This window comes from Dreissena polymorpha, chromosome 4 (assembly GCF_020536995.1).
Source record: "Dreissena polymorpha isolate Duluth1 chromosome 4, UMN_Dpol_1.0, whole genome shotgun sequence".
In the NCBI taxonomy this organism is placed as follows: Eukaryota; Metazoa; Mollusca; class Bivalvia; order Myida; family Dreissenidae; genus Dreissena; species Dreissena polymorpha.
In genome coordinates, this window is record NC_068358.1 from 106,951,774 (window position 1) to 106,972,793 (window position 21,020).

The 21,020-nt window shown below is 35.5% G+C and overlaps 1 protein-coding gene across 2 annotated transcripts in view; it reads right to left on the reverse strand.

Annotated features, from left to right (window-relative positions):
* LOC127877334 (centlein-like) overlaps window positions 1-21,020 on the reverse strand; it is a 113,307-nt gene that overhangs the window by 68,121 nt on the left and 24,166 nt on the right. For both annotated transcript variants that reach the window (XM_052423071.1, XM_052423070.1), the window contains 7 exons: window positions 11,569-11,650; window positions 9,967-10,070; window positions 7,559-7,615; window positions 4,709-4,916; window positions 4,213-4,265; window positions 3,222-3,305; window positions 937-1,044 (listed from right to left, as the gene is read on the reverse strand). In XM_052423071.1, coding sequence (XP_052279031.1) covers window positions 937-1,044; window positions 3,222-3,305; window positions 4,213-4,265; window positions 4,709-4,916; window positions 7,559-7,615; window positions 9,967-10,070; window positions 11,569-11,650 — 696 coding nt within the window. The remainder of the gene's footprint in view (window positions 1-936; window positions 1,045-3,221; window positions 3,306-4,212; window positions 4,266-4,708; window positions 4,917-7,558; window positions 7,616-9,966; window positions 10,071-11,568; window positions 11,651-21,020) is intronic.

A 21,020-nucleotide genomic window follows, 5' to 3' on the forward strand; every position in this document is an offset into this window, starting at 1 on the left:
TCCCAGATTACCCTGCACAGGCCACTCAGGGCCGGCACTTTCTGTGTTTTCCCAGATTACCCTGCACAGGCCACTCAGGGCCAGCACTTTCTGTGTTTTCCCAGAATACCCTGCACAGGCCACTCAGGGCCGCCACTTTCTGTGTTTTCCCAGATTACCCTGCACAGGCCACTCAGGGCCAGCACTTTCTGTGTTTTCCCAGATTACCCTGCACAGGCCACTCAGGGCCGGCACTTTCTGTGTTTTCCCAGATTACCCTGCACAGGCCACTCAGGGCCGGCACTTTCTGTGTTTTCCCAGATTACCCTGCACAGGCCACTCAGGGCCGGCACTTTCTGTGCTTTCCCAGATTACCCTGCACAGGCCACTCAGGGCCGGCAATTTCTGTGTTTTCCCAGATTACCCTGCACAGGCCACTCAGGGCCGGCACTTTCTGTGTTTTCCCAGATTACCCTGCACAGGCCACTCAGGGCCGGCACTTTCTGTGTTTTCCCAGATTACCCTGCACAGGCCACTCAGGGCCAGCACTTTCTGTGTTTTCCCAGATTACCCTGCACAGGCCACTCAGGGCCGACACTTTCTGACTAAACTGGATTTTCTTTAGGAGATACTTCCTTTAAACACAAAATTCAGGAATTCACAGGCTAATCTGCGACAACATTTTAACCCTTAGCATGCTGGGAAATTTGTCGTCTGCTAAAATGTCGTCTGCTGAATTTCTAAAATAAGCATTTTCTTCGATTTTTTTCCAAAATTAATATCAGATTAGCAAACAGTTTGGATCCTGATGAGACGCCACTTTCTGTGGCGTCTCATCTGGATCCAAACTGTTTGCACAGGCCTTCAAAATTCGGTTCCCGCACTGAAAGGGTTAAACAAATGAATTACACTCTGTTTTCCCTGAGCAGGACTCAATTCTGCCCAATAAAGCAGCACCTTTTCTGCATGATCCACGTAGCTGCCATTGAGTTCCCTTGCGTTCCTGGCCTGCACATCTATCTGGTGCCTCAACTCTGCCATGGCATCATCACGGTCCAGCAGCTCCTACAACAGGGCTTTCATATATCAAGGGTTCTAGTAAGAAAATTGTTGAATTAAATTTACCTTTTTAAATTCTAGTTTTCTGACATTCTAAATTTTTGGACACCCCCGTTTTTAGAAAAAATAAATACTTTTCTTGACTTTAAATTTTCAGACATACAGATTTTGACAATACCTATTGACTAAATTTTCGGACAGTTTTTTTTACAATTCTATTTTAACAGAATTCTACCATGTTGCGCTTATCTGATGACACCTTGATCATGTTTTTTACAGCCGGGTTTAGGTCATAAAACCATGCAGATGAATGCCCTAAGGCAATTGACCATTACATTTACATTATTGGGTAAATATCTATGTATACCAGTAATAGACAATGATTTAACCACACAGATTAACGTGAAACATATATGAAAGTAATTTGTACAATAGGGAGGGGTATTTAACAAGGACTTGCTATTCGTTGAAACGTTAGACGCTAAACACATTGCATACCCGTATCAAATCATCAATGCAATATTGTCTTTAAATTTTTGAACAACTGTATTTTTTACTATAAATATTCATACATCTGTATTTTGCGAGTATTTTTTAATCTAAATTTAGACTTATTATAAAACTAATCTAAACAAGACAATTTTATATAATACAAAATAGCAGACTTTCCTTCTGTTTTTAAGTTGATGAGAGATATGAAGGATACTTGGTAAGATAAATTCTCTCTCCCACAATATTTATTTACCGACCCTGTATCAAACCGTACAGGCTCAGTAAGAAGCCCTGTGACTAATGTTATATGACATGTTCCCTAACATTCCATTTATGCAACAGACATTGTTTTAATAATTTTGTGAAATATATTTTTTTTTTGCATGCATGTTCAATATGCATGAACAAAATTCATCCACAAAAACTGTTTTAGCTAACAAATATTGTTTATGTTATATAAAACATACAATCTAAACATTTCATTAAATGAAAATTAAATGTACATAAACATACAAATTGGATATTTTTTTTATTTTGCATACAAATTATATAATTTAGTTATGCTTATTTGGCTTTAATACATGCCAATAGATAAATGACTATTTATTTTCCTTTGTTTAACATAAATAGCGCCAAAAACAATATAGTAAGTTTAATAAATAACATTACAAAATATATATTTAATAATTATATTCAATGTTTATGAATTTTCAACAGAAATGCATCAACATCCACATAAATTATATTGAAGAAAATATATTGAAAGAGCACATTTCAATAAATATAATACAAATATCATTAAAATAAATATAAATATAAAATAAATATAATTAAATAAATATAATTTCTACGAGTGTTTCTAAATTAAACCACTGCACAATTGACTGACAAAATCTCCCAACCAAACTCCTGCCTTCCCATCATTAACTGCATTTTAGCAAACATTTCCAGTCTGTTTAATTTGCCACATGGGACAGTCTGTAATTTACTATGTGGCTTCCATCCAATTAAAGTTGAAAACAATATTAAAGAATATTTGCAAATATGATCTGGACCCATAGTAACTTGATTTTGAAAAAGACAAAAAATGTAAATTACTACAATAACTCTCCGATTTCGGTTTATGTCATTAATGAGGTCCCAAGATGAACAATCATGGGAAGCTATATCATGGACATGCAAGCCAAGCATCCACATGCATTTAGCTCTGGTTAGAAAACACTCCACATTGTACTGCATCAGGCCATGTTGTAGGGATGCGCAAACTTTACAGATGGAAATAATGAAATAAAGCTTAATCAACTGAAAACATCTCTCCTGTATTAGTGTCAAACACTTTATGAAATGTTATTCCATATTTGATGATTTGTTGATAGAAATGAAATATAGCTCTGTCAACATGATTAACATACTGCCTCATTTTCTTTTTATTTCAAACAATGTAATATAAAAATACTTGCAAATATATTCTTTCTTTCCTTTAATAAATCACATATTGTGTAAAAGAGAATTGTTTTACACAAAAAAACAATACATGTGTATACTTGTGTCACTAAATCAAATTTTTACAAGGCAAATACAGTATTATAAAAGTACCAGGTCCAATTCATTTATGTGCCAAATTGCTGTCATGCTAAATATATTTAGTGCTGTTTTTCTGTACATAAGGCACTGTAAAGACTTTAGATTACCTTTTTCAGGGTCAGAACTTGTGATCGCAGCTCGGATTCAGCTTTCTTGGCCAAGTCATATCTACCGGTAAGATCTGTGTACATCTAAAGACGAACAGGTTAAACATTGACAAATCTACAGATTTAAAAGGACTTATTTGTTGAATTATTAAATAAATCCTTATATAAGAAAACATTAAATTATAATTATAATTCATCTTTACATTCATCTTTATCAAAATATCTGTATATATAAACAAATTCCTTGTGATTTAAGAACATAGTGACACAAAGCTAAACAAATTATGTTCTTGAAAAAACAACACATTAAGGTATTCAAAATTTATATAAATGTCATACAACAATAATTGCCAATATTTCTTTGATTCACAATAACATTTCATCATAAAAATATATTTTACTCGACCACTCATGAAATGATAATATTATCTTATACTGAAATAAACAAATCTGCGCTTTTGCATTATGTTATATAAATCAAACAATATGTTACTGTACTGTTGTTCATTGCCAATCAAACAACAGTAAAATTAATAATAAAGGCTGAAGAACAGAAACATATATGAACTGAATTTAATTGGCATGGGACTTTGGACTAACTTAAATGGTTCTTATACCCAAATTTATCAAAAGTTCTTAACAGGGTACTAGGACCAGCCCAACATTTGAAGTTTAATTGTCATTAGTTGAATGTTTACCACTATGATGTTATTTAACCCTTTCCCACTCAGAGGCAAAGTGAAAATGGCTATGTGCAAACAGTATAAAACCAGAACAGCCTGCAGGTAACTCACAGCCTGTTCAGGTTTTATGCTGTCTACTGCGATTCAGTATACAAGGATTTGAAATGAAGCCTTTAAAACTTGAATCTCGTAGAAAAGGTCTTCAATAAAATTGAACTTTCTAACAGACTACAAATGCGTCAAAATAGGCATCTATGTGGTAAAGTGTTAAGTATGTTTGAAGTCACACTGTCTAGCTGTGCTCATACCTGCTGTAGGGAATTGCTTTCCATGGAGTAGGCTTCTTCTTGATTCTTCATCACTGTGGACATATGGAGGCAAACCATATTACAATTCTAAACATTCAATATTTGAGCTTCGCTCCTGATAACAGGGGGCTTAATGCATGTGCGTAAAGTGTTGTCTCAGATAAGCCTGACCAGTGCCACAGGCTAATCAGGGACAACACTTTCCAATTTTATAGAACTTTTCGTTGGCCAGCCTGCTGGCTGGAGTATTCTGTGAACTGGTTGTGGGTCATCCACAGCTCGGCCAGTTTTGGGGAAACAGGGCATGTGCTTAAAGTCTGCCTCGACTGGATTTTCCTTTAAGAGACTTTTTTGAAACCAAAAATTTAATAAAAGCTGAAATTGTCATCTCTGATTCACCTGTGTGGACTTAAAACAAAAAATTCTGTACAACAAACATGCATTAGGCCCAGTTTTTGCAGAGCAAATTTTATAAATATCCTATATATATTCTTACTCTTCTGTGTATCTGTCTGCAGTGACTGTATCTGCCGTATGAGGTCAGCCTGCTGGCTGGAGTGTTCAGTGAGCTGGTTGTGAGTCGTCCACAGCTCGGCCAGTTCTGCGCGCACAGTCTCGAGTTCCGAGTTCTTGTACTCAAGGTCCTGTTGCTGCTGGCGCACCTGGGACTCAAACCTGCGCAGCAACCCACGCGCCTCCTCCAGCTGTATCAAGATTGGAGAGCATTATTTACAGGTGTTTCCGCCTAAATTAGATTTTTGTTCAAAAGAGATTTCATTAATGAAAAATTCCATTAAAGCGGAAAGTGTTGTACCTGATTACTCTGGGTACACTGCAGATTGTTTTCCAAGTACAATATAGTACAACATAACGGGCCAGTAAATAATTTTTTGGCAAAAACTTTTGTTACCCTAGATCATATCATTTAATACCATTGGTTGGATATGAACCCATACTGACTTTATATTGGAAAGTACAAAAAAGAACAGGCAAAAGATGGTTATTAATATTAAGTTAACAAAATAATGATTTGAAGTTACGATTTATATGAATAAAACTGCTAAGAAAATTAAAATGGTCAATATATTTTTCTTCAACACCAAGGAATAACAGGCTTCTAACAACTATGATTAAATACATACAATCTATCAAACATTGCTTGAAGAATATTTTACATACATAAATTAAAACATTTTCCTTTTTCTGAATTAAACAAGTTAAACCATCATGCAAAACTAAGTCTTATGCCATATGATCCAGATCAGCCTGCGCATTCACGGATTTTGACCGGAGACATGTCCCCTATAAAGTCATACAAGGTTTGTGGTCTCATTAGCAGACAGGGGAGCTCTTGACCAGTCTGCCTGAATGAGTCATGACCTACTCTTGCTGCAGATGGCATTAGACCAGTGCTCACGCTGCTGCCAGACATTATTGCCAATAGCGATTATTTAATCCAACTGGCTATTATTTCTTAAAATTGTCTAGAAAAAATGGCGATTATTTTATCCGCCTACATCAAAAATAAATTTGCATCTACAAGTTTTCCGGCGATTGCGAAACGCCTGTAAATCGGGCCATCAAGCAGGAAAAATCGATAACGAGATTACCTGTGTACACACTAGACCCTGTGTATTGTCATACAGGCGTCAATAACTATTGGGACATCGTGGCCTAGAGGGTTTTTCTGTTTGTCCGACAGAAGTGATATATTTCGGAAAAAAAACGTCTTTAATCTCCCAGTGCTTAACCAATTATCAGTAACTGTTAGATTTTCGTTATTTTTTCGTAAATTTTTATTTAAGCGTCATTTTTGAAAATCGCCGCGAATATTGCCAGCTAGTTTAGTTTTTCACGCCATTTTTTTCTGCAATTAGATTACGTTGAACATTTTTTTATTTTATCGCCATCAACTAATTACCCCTGTCATTACCGCTATCTGTCGTCTGCTTCAACATTTCTTGATGTGTGATAATGATTTCAATTTTTTTGTGATTATTTTGTTTTCGTTGCTCAAATGATACCGTAATTGCCTTAAAGTCAGTGGGCGCTAATTGTCGTCTGCTTTAATGTTTCTTTATTATAAAGAAGCCGATTTTGTTATGTTTCTATAATTAATGTGTTTTTGTTGCTCAAAATACTAAAAACGTTAAAAACATTCGACACTTCTCAAAGGTAAGTAGGGTAAAAACTTGAGTTTTGCAATGTTGCAATGATTCATGTTTTCGCTTCTTTCTGAAAACCGTACCATTCTATGCATGTTGCAAATGTCCGCCATCTAGCAATTTTAAATTATGTATCTATGAGTAAAATAAAGAACTGCAATATCACATTTTAAAACAATATTTCAACCTAAATTGATTGCGTATTAGCAAGGTTACGGGTTTTTATTTTCTGCAGCCAAACGATATGCATATTTTATTTCATATGCAAAAGAGGTATGTCAACATGTTTTCGGACAGTCGTTTTCGGATACGGTACAGTTTGTCGATTTTAATTTACTTTCGGCGTTCTTTATAACATTTTTATAGAATGACGAATACAAATGCGGTGGTACGGATGGCCTGGTTGACAATATTTCGTATTGTACTAACCAGAACTTGCACCTAGAAAGACTTTAAAAATTGAACAATTTGAAATGGCAGTTTTCTTATTTTATTAATAGTACTTTAATAAAAGTATTTATCTTTTTGTTTTAAGGTATATATGTATGTAACTGTAGCTGATGTCTGGTTTGTTAAGTCACACCCACAACCTTGATTGTATTCTTTATTGTAAAGCCATGATAATATTTATAAGAAAATGACACTGATATTATGCTTGTTTTTAAGTATATATTATAACTTAAATCCAATAGATAAACATTTGATAAAACATAAATAAAATGAGATTTTTTTTTTTTTTTGCCTTCAGTACCATTTTGTGGAAAAGTTCGCGTCTATTTTGCCTATTATTTTTTTTTAAGGAAAAAATTATGGCTTTTATTTTCTGAAGGCCAGTGTGAGCACTGATGAGACCCATTTTCCCATGATGCAGTTTATGTATTCTTGACATTGACCAATTCTGGATTCCTCTCAGACTTAAACTAATGAGATTTTGAGTAAGTAGTATGTAGTTCTGTTGAACTTCATGTAGAATTCTCAGTGTAAGAATGTCATCACCGAGGAAAGATGCCATTACTTGATATATAACCTTTAGTTGAAAGTAAAACTAGAAGCCAGGCTTTCAAAGTGTGGGTAAATAATTACATTTAAACAATGGTGCAAATCCCAGTAGAATCTGCATGTAAGCTACCAACACATCAATATTCAGTGCATAATGTCGAGTACATGTAGTACTGCCTCACCTCTTTCACGAGCTGTTCAAACCTGCCCAACTTCTGCTGCACATCTCGGTCCAGGGCCTGCAAAATTGTCTACAGGCCATTAACCCTATACCACTAAGATATTTAAACAGGGATATTACACAAGCCAATGGATGTACACTAGCTAAGACAACAACCAAGTGATATAAACCGGACCCAATGGGATATCATGTGGGAAAACTTTCTAATCAGTCCATGCTTACAAGAATTGATACATCATAATGCTCTCTCAATACATTCCATGTTCACTTTTACTACTCAGAACCAGACTTTATAAGATGGCAAAGCAATAAATTTCATTGTAGATATTTTATAAAATAATGTTTTTATTTATAGAAAAGTAAAAAATAACAAGAGATGTGTTCGTCAGAAACACAATGCCCCCTATTGCGCAGCTTTGAATTTTTTTTTTTTGACCTTTGACCTTGAAGGATGAACTTGACCTTGAACTTCCATCACTCAAAATGTGCAACTTCATGAGAACGCCGCTTTGAAATTATTTTTTTTGACCTTGAAGGATGACCTTGAAGGATGACCTTGACCTTGAACTTCCACCACTAAAAATGTGAAGCTTCATGAGAATGCCGCTTTGAATTTTTTGTTGACCTTTGACCTGTAAGGATGACCTTGACCTTCAAGGATGACCTTGACCTTCCACCACAAAAAATGTGCAGCTTCATTAGAACCCCGCTTTGAAAAAAGATAAATTATTTTTTGGGACCTTTGACCTTGAAGGATGACCTTGACCTTGAACTTCCACCACTCAAAATGTGCAGCTTCATGAGATACACATGCATGCCAAATATCAAGTTGCTATGTTCAATATTTAAAAAGTTATGGCCAATGTTAAAGTTTTCGGACGGACAGACGCCATATATTTCACATTTGACCTTGAAGGATGACATTGACCTTCACCTTTCACCACTCAAAATGTTCAGCTCCATGAGATACACATGCATGCCAAATATCAAGTTGCTATCTTCAATAGTGATAAAGTAATGGCCAATGTTAAAGTTTTTTTTCGAACGAACGGACAGACTGACATACACACATACTGACATACACACATACTGACTGACTGACAGTTCAACTGCTATATGCAATCCTACCGGGGGCATAAAAAAATTAAAAATAAATGTTAGTATTCTACTTAATACAGCTATTGTGTTTACAGGTCTGTGGTTCAAAATTAGACTTAAATTCTTTTCTATTGTGGATAAAGCTTTCAGCACAAAATTTGAGTGATCAAAGTTATACGAGCCTTGTTCACAAAAACCAGGCTTTATGCATGGGCATTAAATAGCACCCTTGCTTGACTTGTGCAGCACAGTCAGGCTTATCAAGGATGACACTTCCAACCTTAACTGGATTATCACTAAGAAGAGACTTCCTTTAACCATTTTCCACTCAGAAGCAAAGTGAAAATGGCTATGTTCAAACAGCATAAAACCAGAACAGCCTGTGAGTAACTCGCAGTCCGTTTGGGTTTTTTGCTTATTGCTGCTCTTCAGTATCTTAGGGTTGGAAATGAAGCCTTAAACAAGAACACCGCATAACGGGTGCCACGCTACGCTGCGAAAGCTTGTCAATTTTTTTTTTTTAAGAGGTCACAGTGACCTTGACCTTTGACCTAGTAACCCAAAATGGGTGTGGCGTGTAGAACTCATCAAGGTGCATCTACATATGAAGTTTCAAAGTTGTAGGTGGAAGCATTTTGATTTTAGAGGCAATGTTTAGGTTTTTGTTAAAGTTTTATATTAGAGGTCACAGTGACCTTGACCTTTGACCTAGTGAGCCAAAAATGGGTGTGGCATGTAGAACTCATCAAGGTGCAACTACATATGAAGTTTCAAAGTTGTAGGTGGAAGCACTTTGATTTTAGAGTCTATGTTAAAGTTTGATATTAGAGGTCACAGTGACCTTGACCTTTGGGTATGGCATGTAGAACTCATCAAGGTGCATCTACATATGAAGTTTCAAAGTTGTAGGTGGAAGCACTTTGATTTTAGAGCCAATGTTAAGGTTTTAGCACGCCGATGCGGCGGACAAGCTGGCTATGACAATAGCTCGGGTTTTCTCCAAAAACAGCCTCGCTAAAAATTGAATCTAGTAAGAAAGGTATTTAATTAAATTTAACTTTCTAAGTGACTAAACATGCGTCAAAATAAGTATCTAATGGGTAAAGGGTTAAAGAAAAATATATTAAAAGCACAAAGTGTCGGGCTTGTCTGGGCAGACACTTAAGGCACATGAATTAAGCCCTGTTTTCCAACAGCGATGCTCATATTTTTTCTTCGAGAAATACATAAATCGAAAATTGACAGAGCTGTGGTGCTTTATAACTGTATCTTAGATAACCAGCAAACTGAGCATATCCCTCATGTCCGTACCCTGACTTTGCTCTCCATCTGCACACGCAGGGACATCTCGTCTGCTTTCTCTGACCGCGCCTTGTCCAGCTCCTCATTCAACTTCTCCAATTTCTGACGCATCTCTACAACACAGGATACAGGCATGTACTCTGCTACAACACAGAAATATGGGCATGTAGTTCTGCTACAACAGTATCATATAATTAGGTTTATAATACAAGAGGGCCATGATAGCCAACAATCGCTCACCTGACTAACCTTGCTAAATCAACTTAAATTCTATCAGACCTATATACAATCCCAAGCAAGATTTCATCAATTAATACATTCTAACAAAATTTCATTAAGACCTGATGTAAACTGTGACCTCTTTCATCTACACAAGGTTTTACTAGAATTGGCCCGGTAACCTAATTTTTTTTCCCCAGATGACCCATATACGATCCAAAATCAGATATTATCAAGATAAACATTCTGACCATATTTCATTAAGATCAGATGAAAACTATGACCTCTATTGTCTACACAAGGTTTTTCTATGATTTTACCTAGTGACCTAGTTTTTGACCCCAGATGAATAAAATACAATCCCAACCCAGATTTCACCAAGATTAACATTCTGGCCAAATTTTATTAAGTTTGGATGAAAACTGTGACCTCTACTGTCTACACAAGTTTTTACACTTTGACCTAGTGACCTAGTTTTTGACTCTAGATGACCCAAATCGATCCCAACCCAGATTTTAACAAGACAAACATTCTGACCATATAATTTATTAAGATCTGATAAAAACTGTGACCTCTATTGTCTACACATGTTTTTTCTATGATTTGACCTAGTGACCTAGTTTCTGACCCTAGATGACCTAAATACAATCCCAATCCAGATTTTATTGATATAAACAATCTGACCAAATTTCATAAAGATTGGATGAATACTCTGACCTCTTTTGTCTACACAAGGTTTTTCTATTATTTGACCTAGTGACCTAGTTTGTGACCCCAGATGACCCAAATACAATCCCAACCCAGATTTCATCAAGATAAACATTCTGACAAAATTTCATAAAGATTGGATGAAAACTGTGACCTCTTTTGTCTACACAAGATTTTTCTATAATTTGACCTAGTGACCTAGTTTTTGACCCCAGATGACCCAAATACAATCCCAACCCAGATTTCATCAAGATAAACATTCTGACCAAATTTCATAAAGATTGGATGAAAACTGTGACCTCTACTGTCTACAGAGACAAATTGTTGACGGACAGACGCTTGCACGCATGCACAATGGACGCCGGACATCACACGGTCACATAAGCTCACCTTGTCACTTTGTGACAGGTGAGCTAAAAAACAAATATGTATGCTGACTTGGATTATTTTACTCTGAAAAATCTTTATTTAGTTCAAACCATCATTGTTTTCACAGAATTTGGTGGGAACTTTCCCCCTTAACTGGGTTATAGCTATGAAGTGACGTCATTTTAACAAAAATTACCCTAAAAGCATCTTCCCGGATTAGCCGGTGCCAAAAGCACAGGCTAATCAGGGACAACACTTTACAAACATACCTTAAGACTAGTTTTCCCAGAAAAAGGCTTGAATGAAAATCCCTACCTCGCCTGTCATGTTCATGTTGCAACAATTTGTCGCTGTGGGTGTTTTCCAAGTTCTTTTCACGCCCTTCAATGTTACGCATCTGAGAAATACAAGCAAGACTATTTAAAGTATTTATTTTTCATGATGAAAAAAAGGTCACACAAATAAATTCAGAATCAGGATAACATTAATAAATACAAATGTAAAGCAAAGCAAATCATGTTAAGCACAACCACGATTCACTAACACTTAGGTTGGTTTGTTCATTTTATTTGTGATCAGTTTTGAACATTATTTTAGTCGGGACACAGCAGTCAGTAAGGATGTTTGCCATTTGTAAGTTCACAAGTTACTTGCATCAGCAACTAACCATTCCCTACTTGAATCAGGTATTAGAAATAATTTGATTACCCACACCAGATTTTTAGCCATACCAACTACACTAACAACAAAACAAATATATTATGAAAAAAAAATATGACTGAGGTATATAAAATAAAATAAAGATTAAAAACTTAACAGAATTTATAAATAAAAAAGATGAAAAATGTCAGACATATAAATTGCAGTCACAGAAAAACCATAGTTTTATTTTAAATTCAAAATAATAAAGAAAGTCTAAATGAAAAAGTAAAAAATAATAGTTTTATTTTAAATTCAAAATGATAAAGAAAGTCTAAATGAAAAAGTAAACAATAATTAAGGAACTTGAAATAGTTCTGCATGCAAAAACAAATTGTGACACATAGGCAAACAAGAGTTAGATTTGACAGAGGACGTCTCTGAAAGGAGACATTACCAAAGACTATCTGTGTTCACAAACCAAACATAGCTAGACATTACCATAGCTTCATCTCAATTGCTTTCTAGCCAATTGGTTTCAAAGGCTCCAAACTTCTGTCATCAAAGCAGAAGCCTCTCTCGAAGTTAAAAACTGCTCCAACAATTTAACTGAATAAATGACTCTGTTATTAGACAAGTATTGACAAAACTCTGAATCCAATTAGGTTTTAACTGCTTGGCCCACCATCGTAGTCCTCTCCATTCCGCAATGTTCAGTCCACATGATAAGAAATACAGGTCCCAAAGTGTCGCTTAAATGGCCAGGACAAATATAACAAACTGTCAAAAGTTGTGAGGACTTGCCATGAATATATGTTGACTCATGGGAAGTCTGGCTTCGATATTGTCAACAAATATACACGGAATTAACAAGATATTGATTCAGGACACTTGTGATGTCATACCAGAGTCCCATCCCACTCTAATAATCGCTTGGTTTGTAAAGTTATGATGTCTCAGAAACAGGCGGACTAAAGTAACTGGATCAAAATTAATTAACTAGTATTTATTAACCTGGTTTGCTTAATTTCACCTATAAACCATGAGCATTTTACTATTTGAAAGTATGCTTATCCCTTGGAAAATATATAACAATGAGGAATACCAATTATTTTTTATTATAACTTATATTTAGTGTATACTATATTGTGTATATATTGTATTGTTTTCCCCCAAAAAAACAGTATTCTTGCTAAAAAATTTCAATATTGCTTTTTTTTCTAAGGTAACTGAAATTAATAATATATAGTATAATCATTAAGTGTAGGGTAATAATAAATAGGTAAGACTTAAGTGTATGTAATTTATTTATGAATTGCAATTCTCCTCATTGATATCTACACAACCATGAAGTTTCATGTTGAAATATTGTAACATATCTGACACTTGAAAAAGCCTTGAAAAGTTACATCATACAAAAACAACACAGGGCAATAACTCTTAGTTATGAACAGGTAGGGTGATGGTTCTTGTGCAGGGCACTTCTTTCCATTGATTCTACACACCATGAAGTTTAATGTTGAAATGTTGTATCACATCTGAGATATATCCCTGAAAGGTTCCATTATACAAAAAAAAAGAAAAGCGAAAGCTCTTATTTAAGAAAGTAAACGGTTATGGTTCTTAAACATGACACTTCTCCTCATTAATATCAATACACCCATGAAGTTTCATGTTAAAGTCTTTCATGGTATCTGAGATATAACCCCGAAAGTTTAATCATACAAAAAAAAACCAAAGGGCAATCACTCTTATTAAAGAAAGTGTAGGGTTATGGTTCTTGTGCATGGCAATTCTCCTCTTTGATATCTATATACCCATGACGTTTCATGTTGGCATGTTTTGTAGTTTTTGAGATATAGCCCTTTAAGGTTTGTGACAGAGGGACGGACTGACTGACAGACTGACGGACGTACCGACTATCTCAATGCTATTCCCTCTGCCTTTTGCGGCAAAAAAAAATTGTTGCGACTCCAACTGGGAACCCATGAGAAAGTGAATAACTTTTGATGACATGTTTTATTTTTATTAAAAACAAGACCATACTGCACAGATGCCCCCACATTACACTTTTGGCTCAGAACTTTGACTTAACCTCTAAGTGTTACCTTGACCTTCAAGGTAATGAGAAAGAGAGAACATGTGACACTCAGTCTCTGTATGATAATCATTGACGGTAATTTATTTTTTAATTGCAAGATAAATTACAAAATTACAGCCAGAACAAGGTATTTTATGGCCATATGTGACCTTGGATTGTTAAGTCTGACCTTAACCTCTGAAGATAAGGTAGAAAAGTTTTACAAATGAAATGCTGTCTCCTATTGATGGTCATTAGTGGTAAGTTATTTCAACAGCAGGATGAATTACACATTACAAAGGGGACAGGTTGTTTTATGGTCAAATTTGACATTTAAACTCTTAGTGTGACCTTGACCTTGAGATAGGAAGACAAGTATATCACATGACACATCACCTGATGATAGATAGCATATGTGCCAATTTATCTTAGAATCCTTTATTTTATGAACACGTTCTGGCTGAGACAATAATTTTTAAGCTGGTTTATGTCAAAATTTGACCTTTGACCTCTTAAGTGTAATTTTGACCTTTAAGGTAGGGTGTAGGGCGTTATGAGCTACAAGTCATGTTATGACTGTTATATCAAAACAAATCAATAAATCAATACATGGCAAAGTTATGGATGAGACTGGAAACTTTTCACAGACTGAAATAAACCACTTAACAGTATATACCAGGGATGGTGGTGGTACAAACCACAATAACATGCATTAAAACATCAGCATAATTTAATAAAATTTAATAATTGGACAGAACTCTGTAAAAAGGGGTTTTAATGCATGTGCGTAAATTGTCGTCCCTGATTAGCCTGTACATATTAGACTATATTAGACTGCACAAGCTAGTCTTGGAAGACACTTTACCCACATGCATTTAACCCCTTTTTCACAGAGCACAGCCTACATTGAATATTGCCTCTATGATAGACCCAGTCCAAGTATTGGACAGTCTCAGTGTCTGGGATCAATACAGTCCCCGCCTCTAGGCTGCTTCCTAAACACCGGTATAGGGTATGAGAACAGTATCAGAAATGACTATAACCCATCACACAGGCCTGTCCAAGCATATCAATCTAATCAAACATCTTTAGACGCAGATTTAATCAAGCATTTAAGATACGCAGACTAGCTTGGCCATTGAGTCCTGGTCTCAGCCTGTAAAACTCTATGGAGCGAGGACAAGATATCTTATAATTGCGATATTAGATATTCCTCTGTTTTAACAGTTATAAAATGTCAGAAAATTTACATTAAAAAAATTGAATGATAATAGGAAGTAAAGAAGTTCTTCAATTAATAGTGGTGATGATTCTGATCAAGAGCTTCTTGTAAAACAGGTATGCCCAATCTTTCAAAATTATTTTAGCCTTAACCACTAAGAGACACACTTTTAAACACTTAAAGTCTATTAGAAAATCAAATTCAATTATAAACCCCTCTTACTAGTTTTAAAGGCTTCTTTTTTAACCCTAAGATACCAATGCACAGCAAACAGCATAAAACCTGAACAGCCTGTGAGCAACTCGCAGGCTGTTCTGGTTTCATGCTGGTTGCAGGAGACATTTCCTCTTTTCTTCTGAATGGAAAATCTCATGTTTAGTTGAGACATTTGTAAACCAGAACTTACAGAAAAGTAGCTTTCAAAATATTCATCAAATATATAAATTAATATTATATGGGCCGTGCTCTGTGAAAAGAGGATTTAATGCATGTGTGTAAAGTGTCATCCCAGATTAGCCTGTGGTGTCCACTAAGGCTAATCAGGGACGGACACCACAGGCTAATCAGGGACGACACTTTCCGCTTTTATGATATTTTCTGTTTAAAGAAAGTCTCTTCTTTGCAAAAATCAAGTTTAGGAGGAAAGTGTCATCCCTGGATGCGGACTGCACAGGCTAATCTGGGATGACACTTTACGCACATGCATTATGCCCAGTTTTCTCAGAACGCGACTCATATATAAATTAATATAATATAATAAATATGGGCTTAACTCTGGGAAAACTGGACTTAATGCATGTGCGTTACTGATCACTTTCCGCCTAGACTGGAATTTCATTTAAAAAAGACTTCCTTTAAAAGAAAATTCCATAAAACACTTAAGATGCATGCATTAAGCCCCGTTTTTCCACAGATAGGCTATTATATTATATATATATTTTTTCCCTATACAAATATAAATCTACTCGGGCCATTCATTTACTGTCAGACGGCTGTATCACATAGACACTTGTCTATTGTTCTCAAAAATGGTACCTATGTCATCCCATTGCTAGGCAAAAAGGCTACAATCCCCACTGGGTCTTCTTGTCTCCTGCAAGACGGTTTTATGTGACACAATATGTTTGTTATACCATCACCAACAATCGGCACCAAAATAACATGCCAGCTTGATCCGACTTGTCAACAACAAGCTGTCCCAGCGGACTAACATCAGTCGCACCAGACTTAATGGTGTCTCCTATTTCACATCAAACAAAATCATTCTTTCACTTAAAATTTCAGAACTTTTATGTCATTATTATTATTGGAAGTGGGAATCTTGTTTTAAAGAATCCTAAAATATGTAGAAGAATTTAAGAACCTGAAATTATTGAGTTGGTATAGTGATTTACATGATATACTTTTAAATTACCGGTAAGTACACTTAAATCTTGAATTTTGGAACTAACAAAATATTACAGTAACACACTTTTTTGTTAATAAATGGCTGCATCAATACAACATTGGTCGAAAGAAAACAAATGAAACACCATGGAAAGAAAAATAACATTCTTGTATTGATTGTGATTTAAAACTGGTTCACAGATTTGCTTATTTTTGAAAAACGTCATTAAAGAATTATACTTACAAACATATCATATTGGAATAGTCCATACTTACTAAAAAAGCAAGATTTTTTTTTTTATATTTGCAAACTTTGGAATTCAAACCCAGGACTCTCAGAAGCAAAACCTAATTAAAACACTCTTTTAATTATACATCTATTTTGCAAATTATCAATGAAAAGCGATGCGAAGGCTTTGTAATTTTACCGATTTGATTGATAATATCTCAACAAACAGCTGTTTGTCTTAGTCAGTACTGTTATTTTGCTTATTTGAATGTTATGCACCCATAAATATGACAACTTTTTTTAAAAACTTTCATTTTGCCGAACTGTAAACAAGTTCCTCTGAAGAGATAATCTATATGAAGACGTCTCTTTTATGAGGACATACTTATGAGCCTCGTTCTGACAAAAGGGGGCTTAATGCATGTGTGCAAGTGTCCTCCCAGGTTAGCCTGTGCAGTCAGCACAGACTAATCAAGGACTACACTGTCCATATTATTCTATTTTCGTTTAAAAGCTTAGCAAAATTCTTGTTCAGACAGAAACTATTGTCCCTGAACTTGGTGAACACTTAAAGCATTTGCATTAGACCCTGTTTTCCCACAGCGATGCTCATAAGTATGTCCTCATAAAAGCTCAAGGCATTCATTGGAAGAAATATGTACCTAGCCTGCCATACACAACCCTGGAATGAGACGGCTGCCATTGTTAATGACTTTAACACGACATTGTCTATCATACCTACCCCTGGGACACCAACCTTACTTTATGTTACAGTATTTTAACATGGTGCTTGCAGACATGACATGCTGGTCCCATGTCACTTTATGTAATCACTTTGTTCAGTGTTACAGAAATGAATTGAAGTGCAAAGGAAAATGATCCTAGCCATGCACACTTTAAGAATGTGGTAAATTGTCCTGTATAGTTTTAGAATGTTGCACACGATGTATGGAAAGTGTGTCTTGTCAAGCGGTCAGAGATAAATATATAATAAAATATATATAATATTAAATAATATATAAAATAATATAATATAGTAAACACTTCTTTGCATGTCAGTTTTTACAAACAATAAAGATAAGGTAAAATGAAAATTTGATGAAAAACTATAGAGGTAGTAGAAGTGAGCAAAAAAAATGAGTGAAAATCTACACCTAGTGATCCCTGCAGTGTCCCAAAGTAAATATCCTCTTAATCCTTTACCCCTTAGATACATATTTGTAAGCATTTGTTGTCCTTTAGAAAGTTAAATTTAATTAAATACCTTTATTACTAAATTCAAGTTTAAAGGCTCCATTTCCAACCCTTAGTTACTGATGAGAAGTAAACAGCATAAAACCTTAACACACTGCGAGTTACTCGCAGGCTGTACTTGTTTTATGCTTGTTGCAAATGCCATTTTCACTTTGCTTCTTATGGGGGAAAGGGTCAATTAAGCCTATATTTTCTTTTCAGTAATGCACAGTTATCATTTCAGTGACCCGCATTTTTAATTCCATAGATATATAATTATCATTGTGACCCACATTTTTCATTCCATTGATCTAAAATTATCATTGCCACCCACATTTTTCATTCAATTGATCCACAGTGACCACTGCAGTGACCCACATTTTTCGTTCCATTGATCCACAGTGACCACTGCAGTGACCCACATTACCCTTTCAGCAAATATCTAGACCAGCCTAATCAGTCCTGAAGTTTGGTCAGGAGCTACCATGTCCGCTTTAAAATCATGAAAGGTTCCGTTGTCTCGTAAATAGACAGTGAAGCTCCTCACCACACTGTGCAAATGCACAGGCTGGTCGAAAGCTACGCTGGCTACATATGGCATAAGACCCATTTTCGCATGGCACTGCTTATATAAAAAGCCAATGATATCACAAAAATGTGATGTTTATTTATATTTTTATTGACCCAGCACAACATTTAATTTGACTTCCCTGAAAACTGTTATAAAATAAGTAATTTTAATCTTAAAGAAATTTAAATGACTTTGCCTGCTAATCAGAAACTTAAGTGATTTTCCCCAGACACCAAGAACCACCATCAATGCATGTAAACTAATGTCATTTAAAGTGATTACGAGGAAATCCAATTTCCATGGTAATCTATTTTGTCACAGAGATTTGTACGCTCTTAAATGTCAGAGTCACAGTGGCGCACATTTATCTTCCCAGTGTCACCAAATCAAACATCTTAACAGATCAATCATGTTTATCTGTTATGTTAATTGCATCAACATCTGATATGATACTTTCAACTGTGACAGAGACGTGTTCAATGCGAGTTTTGTTAATTTTTCTTCATATAAAATGCTTTTAAGGAGTATCCTAAATGGTCACATTTTGTTACCATAGTGTTACATGCTTAGGGCCACAACAAATTGATACAATATTTCTACTCTTCTATGGCGCGAACAAGGTTTATTTTGTGCAGGATTCAATTTTTTCCATTTGAAAATACTTTAGGGACAAGAGACACGAACATTTATACGCGTTAAGGGGGTAGCTGTACTAACAACATTAAACCAGAACAGCCTGCGAGTAACTCACTGTCTGTTCAGGTTAATGCTGTTTGCTGCTTATCAGTATCTAAGGGTTGGAAATGAAGCCTTTAAAACTTGAATCTAGTAAGAAAGGTCTTTAATAAAATGTAACTTTCTAAGGGACCACAACTGTGTCAAAATACGTATCCAAGTGGTAAAGAGTTAAATACATAAATGGGCCAGGTTTCACAAATCATAATATGGCAATACATAAAGCTTTTAATATTGTGTCCAAAAATATCTAATAAATAAAAACTTGTTTTGTTCGATGTGCGTAAAGTGTCGTTCAAGATTAGCCCCTGCAGTCTGCACAGGCTAATCAGGGACAACACTTTCCGCCTAAATTGCATTTATACTGTGAAGAGACTTTTTTTCACGAAAAATATCACGAAAGCAGAAAGTGTCAGCTCCAATGTGAAATCACAAGTCCCAGAAAATGTGGGGATAGACGTTAAATAGGGCATGTGCGTCAATTGGAACAAACACCGTATATTTCAATTGGTTTGTTGAAATTAAAAGCAATTTTAGCCGTTGTCTAGTAGGAATTAATTTAAATAATTAGTTTAATCATCGCAAAAGGTAAAACATCAAAAGTTCAAGTTCACTACAATCATAAATATTTGTGCAAACAAAATATAATTTGAAGAATTGTTGATTATCTACATGTCCATAACAATGACTGTTCCAAAATATTTGTATTGAAAAAAAATCTTATTCAATCATATCGGATGTTCCACAAGAATGTCAATACAGAATCACCAACATCACAGTTGACCCTCAGATGAGAAATCAGTCACTTTGACAGATCTAAGAATTTGTCAAAACGTTAATTGGTTCCAGTAACTGACTGGTTGCACTTAATCAGCTGTATGACAGCCCGATTAAACAGAGAAGCGCTTCCAATATCTGCCCCGATGCGAGCTAATTTGATTCCCCCGATAAATGATTATCACCAGTTTTATAGCACATTTTGGGGACATATTAATAAATGTTGTGTTTGGAGAAGTAAAGAAACAACATTCAGAGGTTTGGACCTTTTTGGAAATACCTAAATATATCCAGCATAAGGGAAAACCAAATGACTCAACTGCCACATACAAACAAAGCAAAGCAACCACTGTGTCGAGCCATTTCACCCTCAATGTAAGCAAACAGGTGCAATCAAACAGCTGACCTTTGAAATAAATAAAACAAACACAACCAGCCAAAGTGCAAGAAGCCACAATAGCCAACCAAGTAAAAAAGTGAAAGCAGCCAACCCAGTCAACTAGTGCAACCAGCAAACCAATTCAATGATTGTAACAATCAACCAATTAAACAGTGCAACCAGCCCACCCACTCAACCAATAAAGCACCCATCCCATTCCACCAGTCAACCAGCAAACAGACCAAACAACAAAACAGGTATCCTGCCATCAATGGCACCCATGCCACCAAAGAAACTTATAAATTCAATTTGAAAACCCTACTTAGAAACATGAACATCAACCTTCTCATCCAAAGGACAAAGATCATACATCTTAGCACAAGGATTCAACCAACCAAAACCAAAGGGTGCAGTGATTGTTCTACCTTAGCCGGTGACTTTTCATCTTTTTTTGCTGACGGGACTGAAGGTGTCTTTGGAGGGGACTGACCCTTATTGGGGCTTCCTGATCTCGGG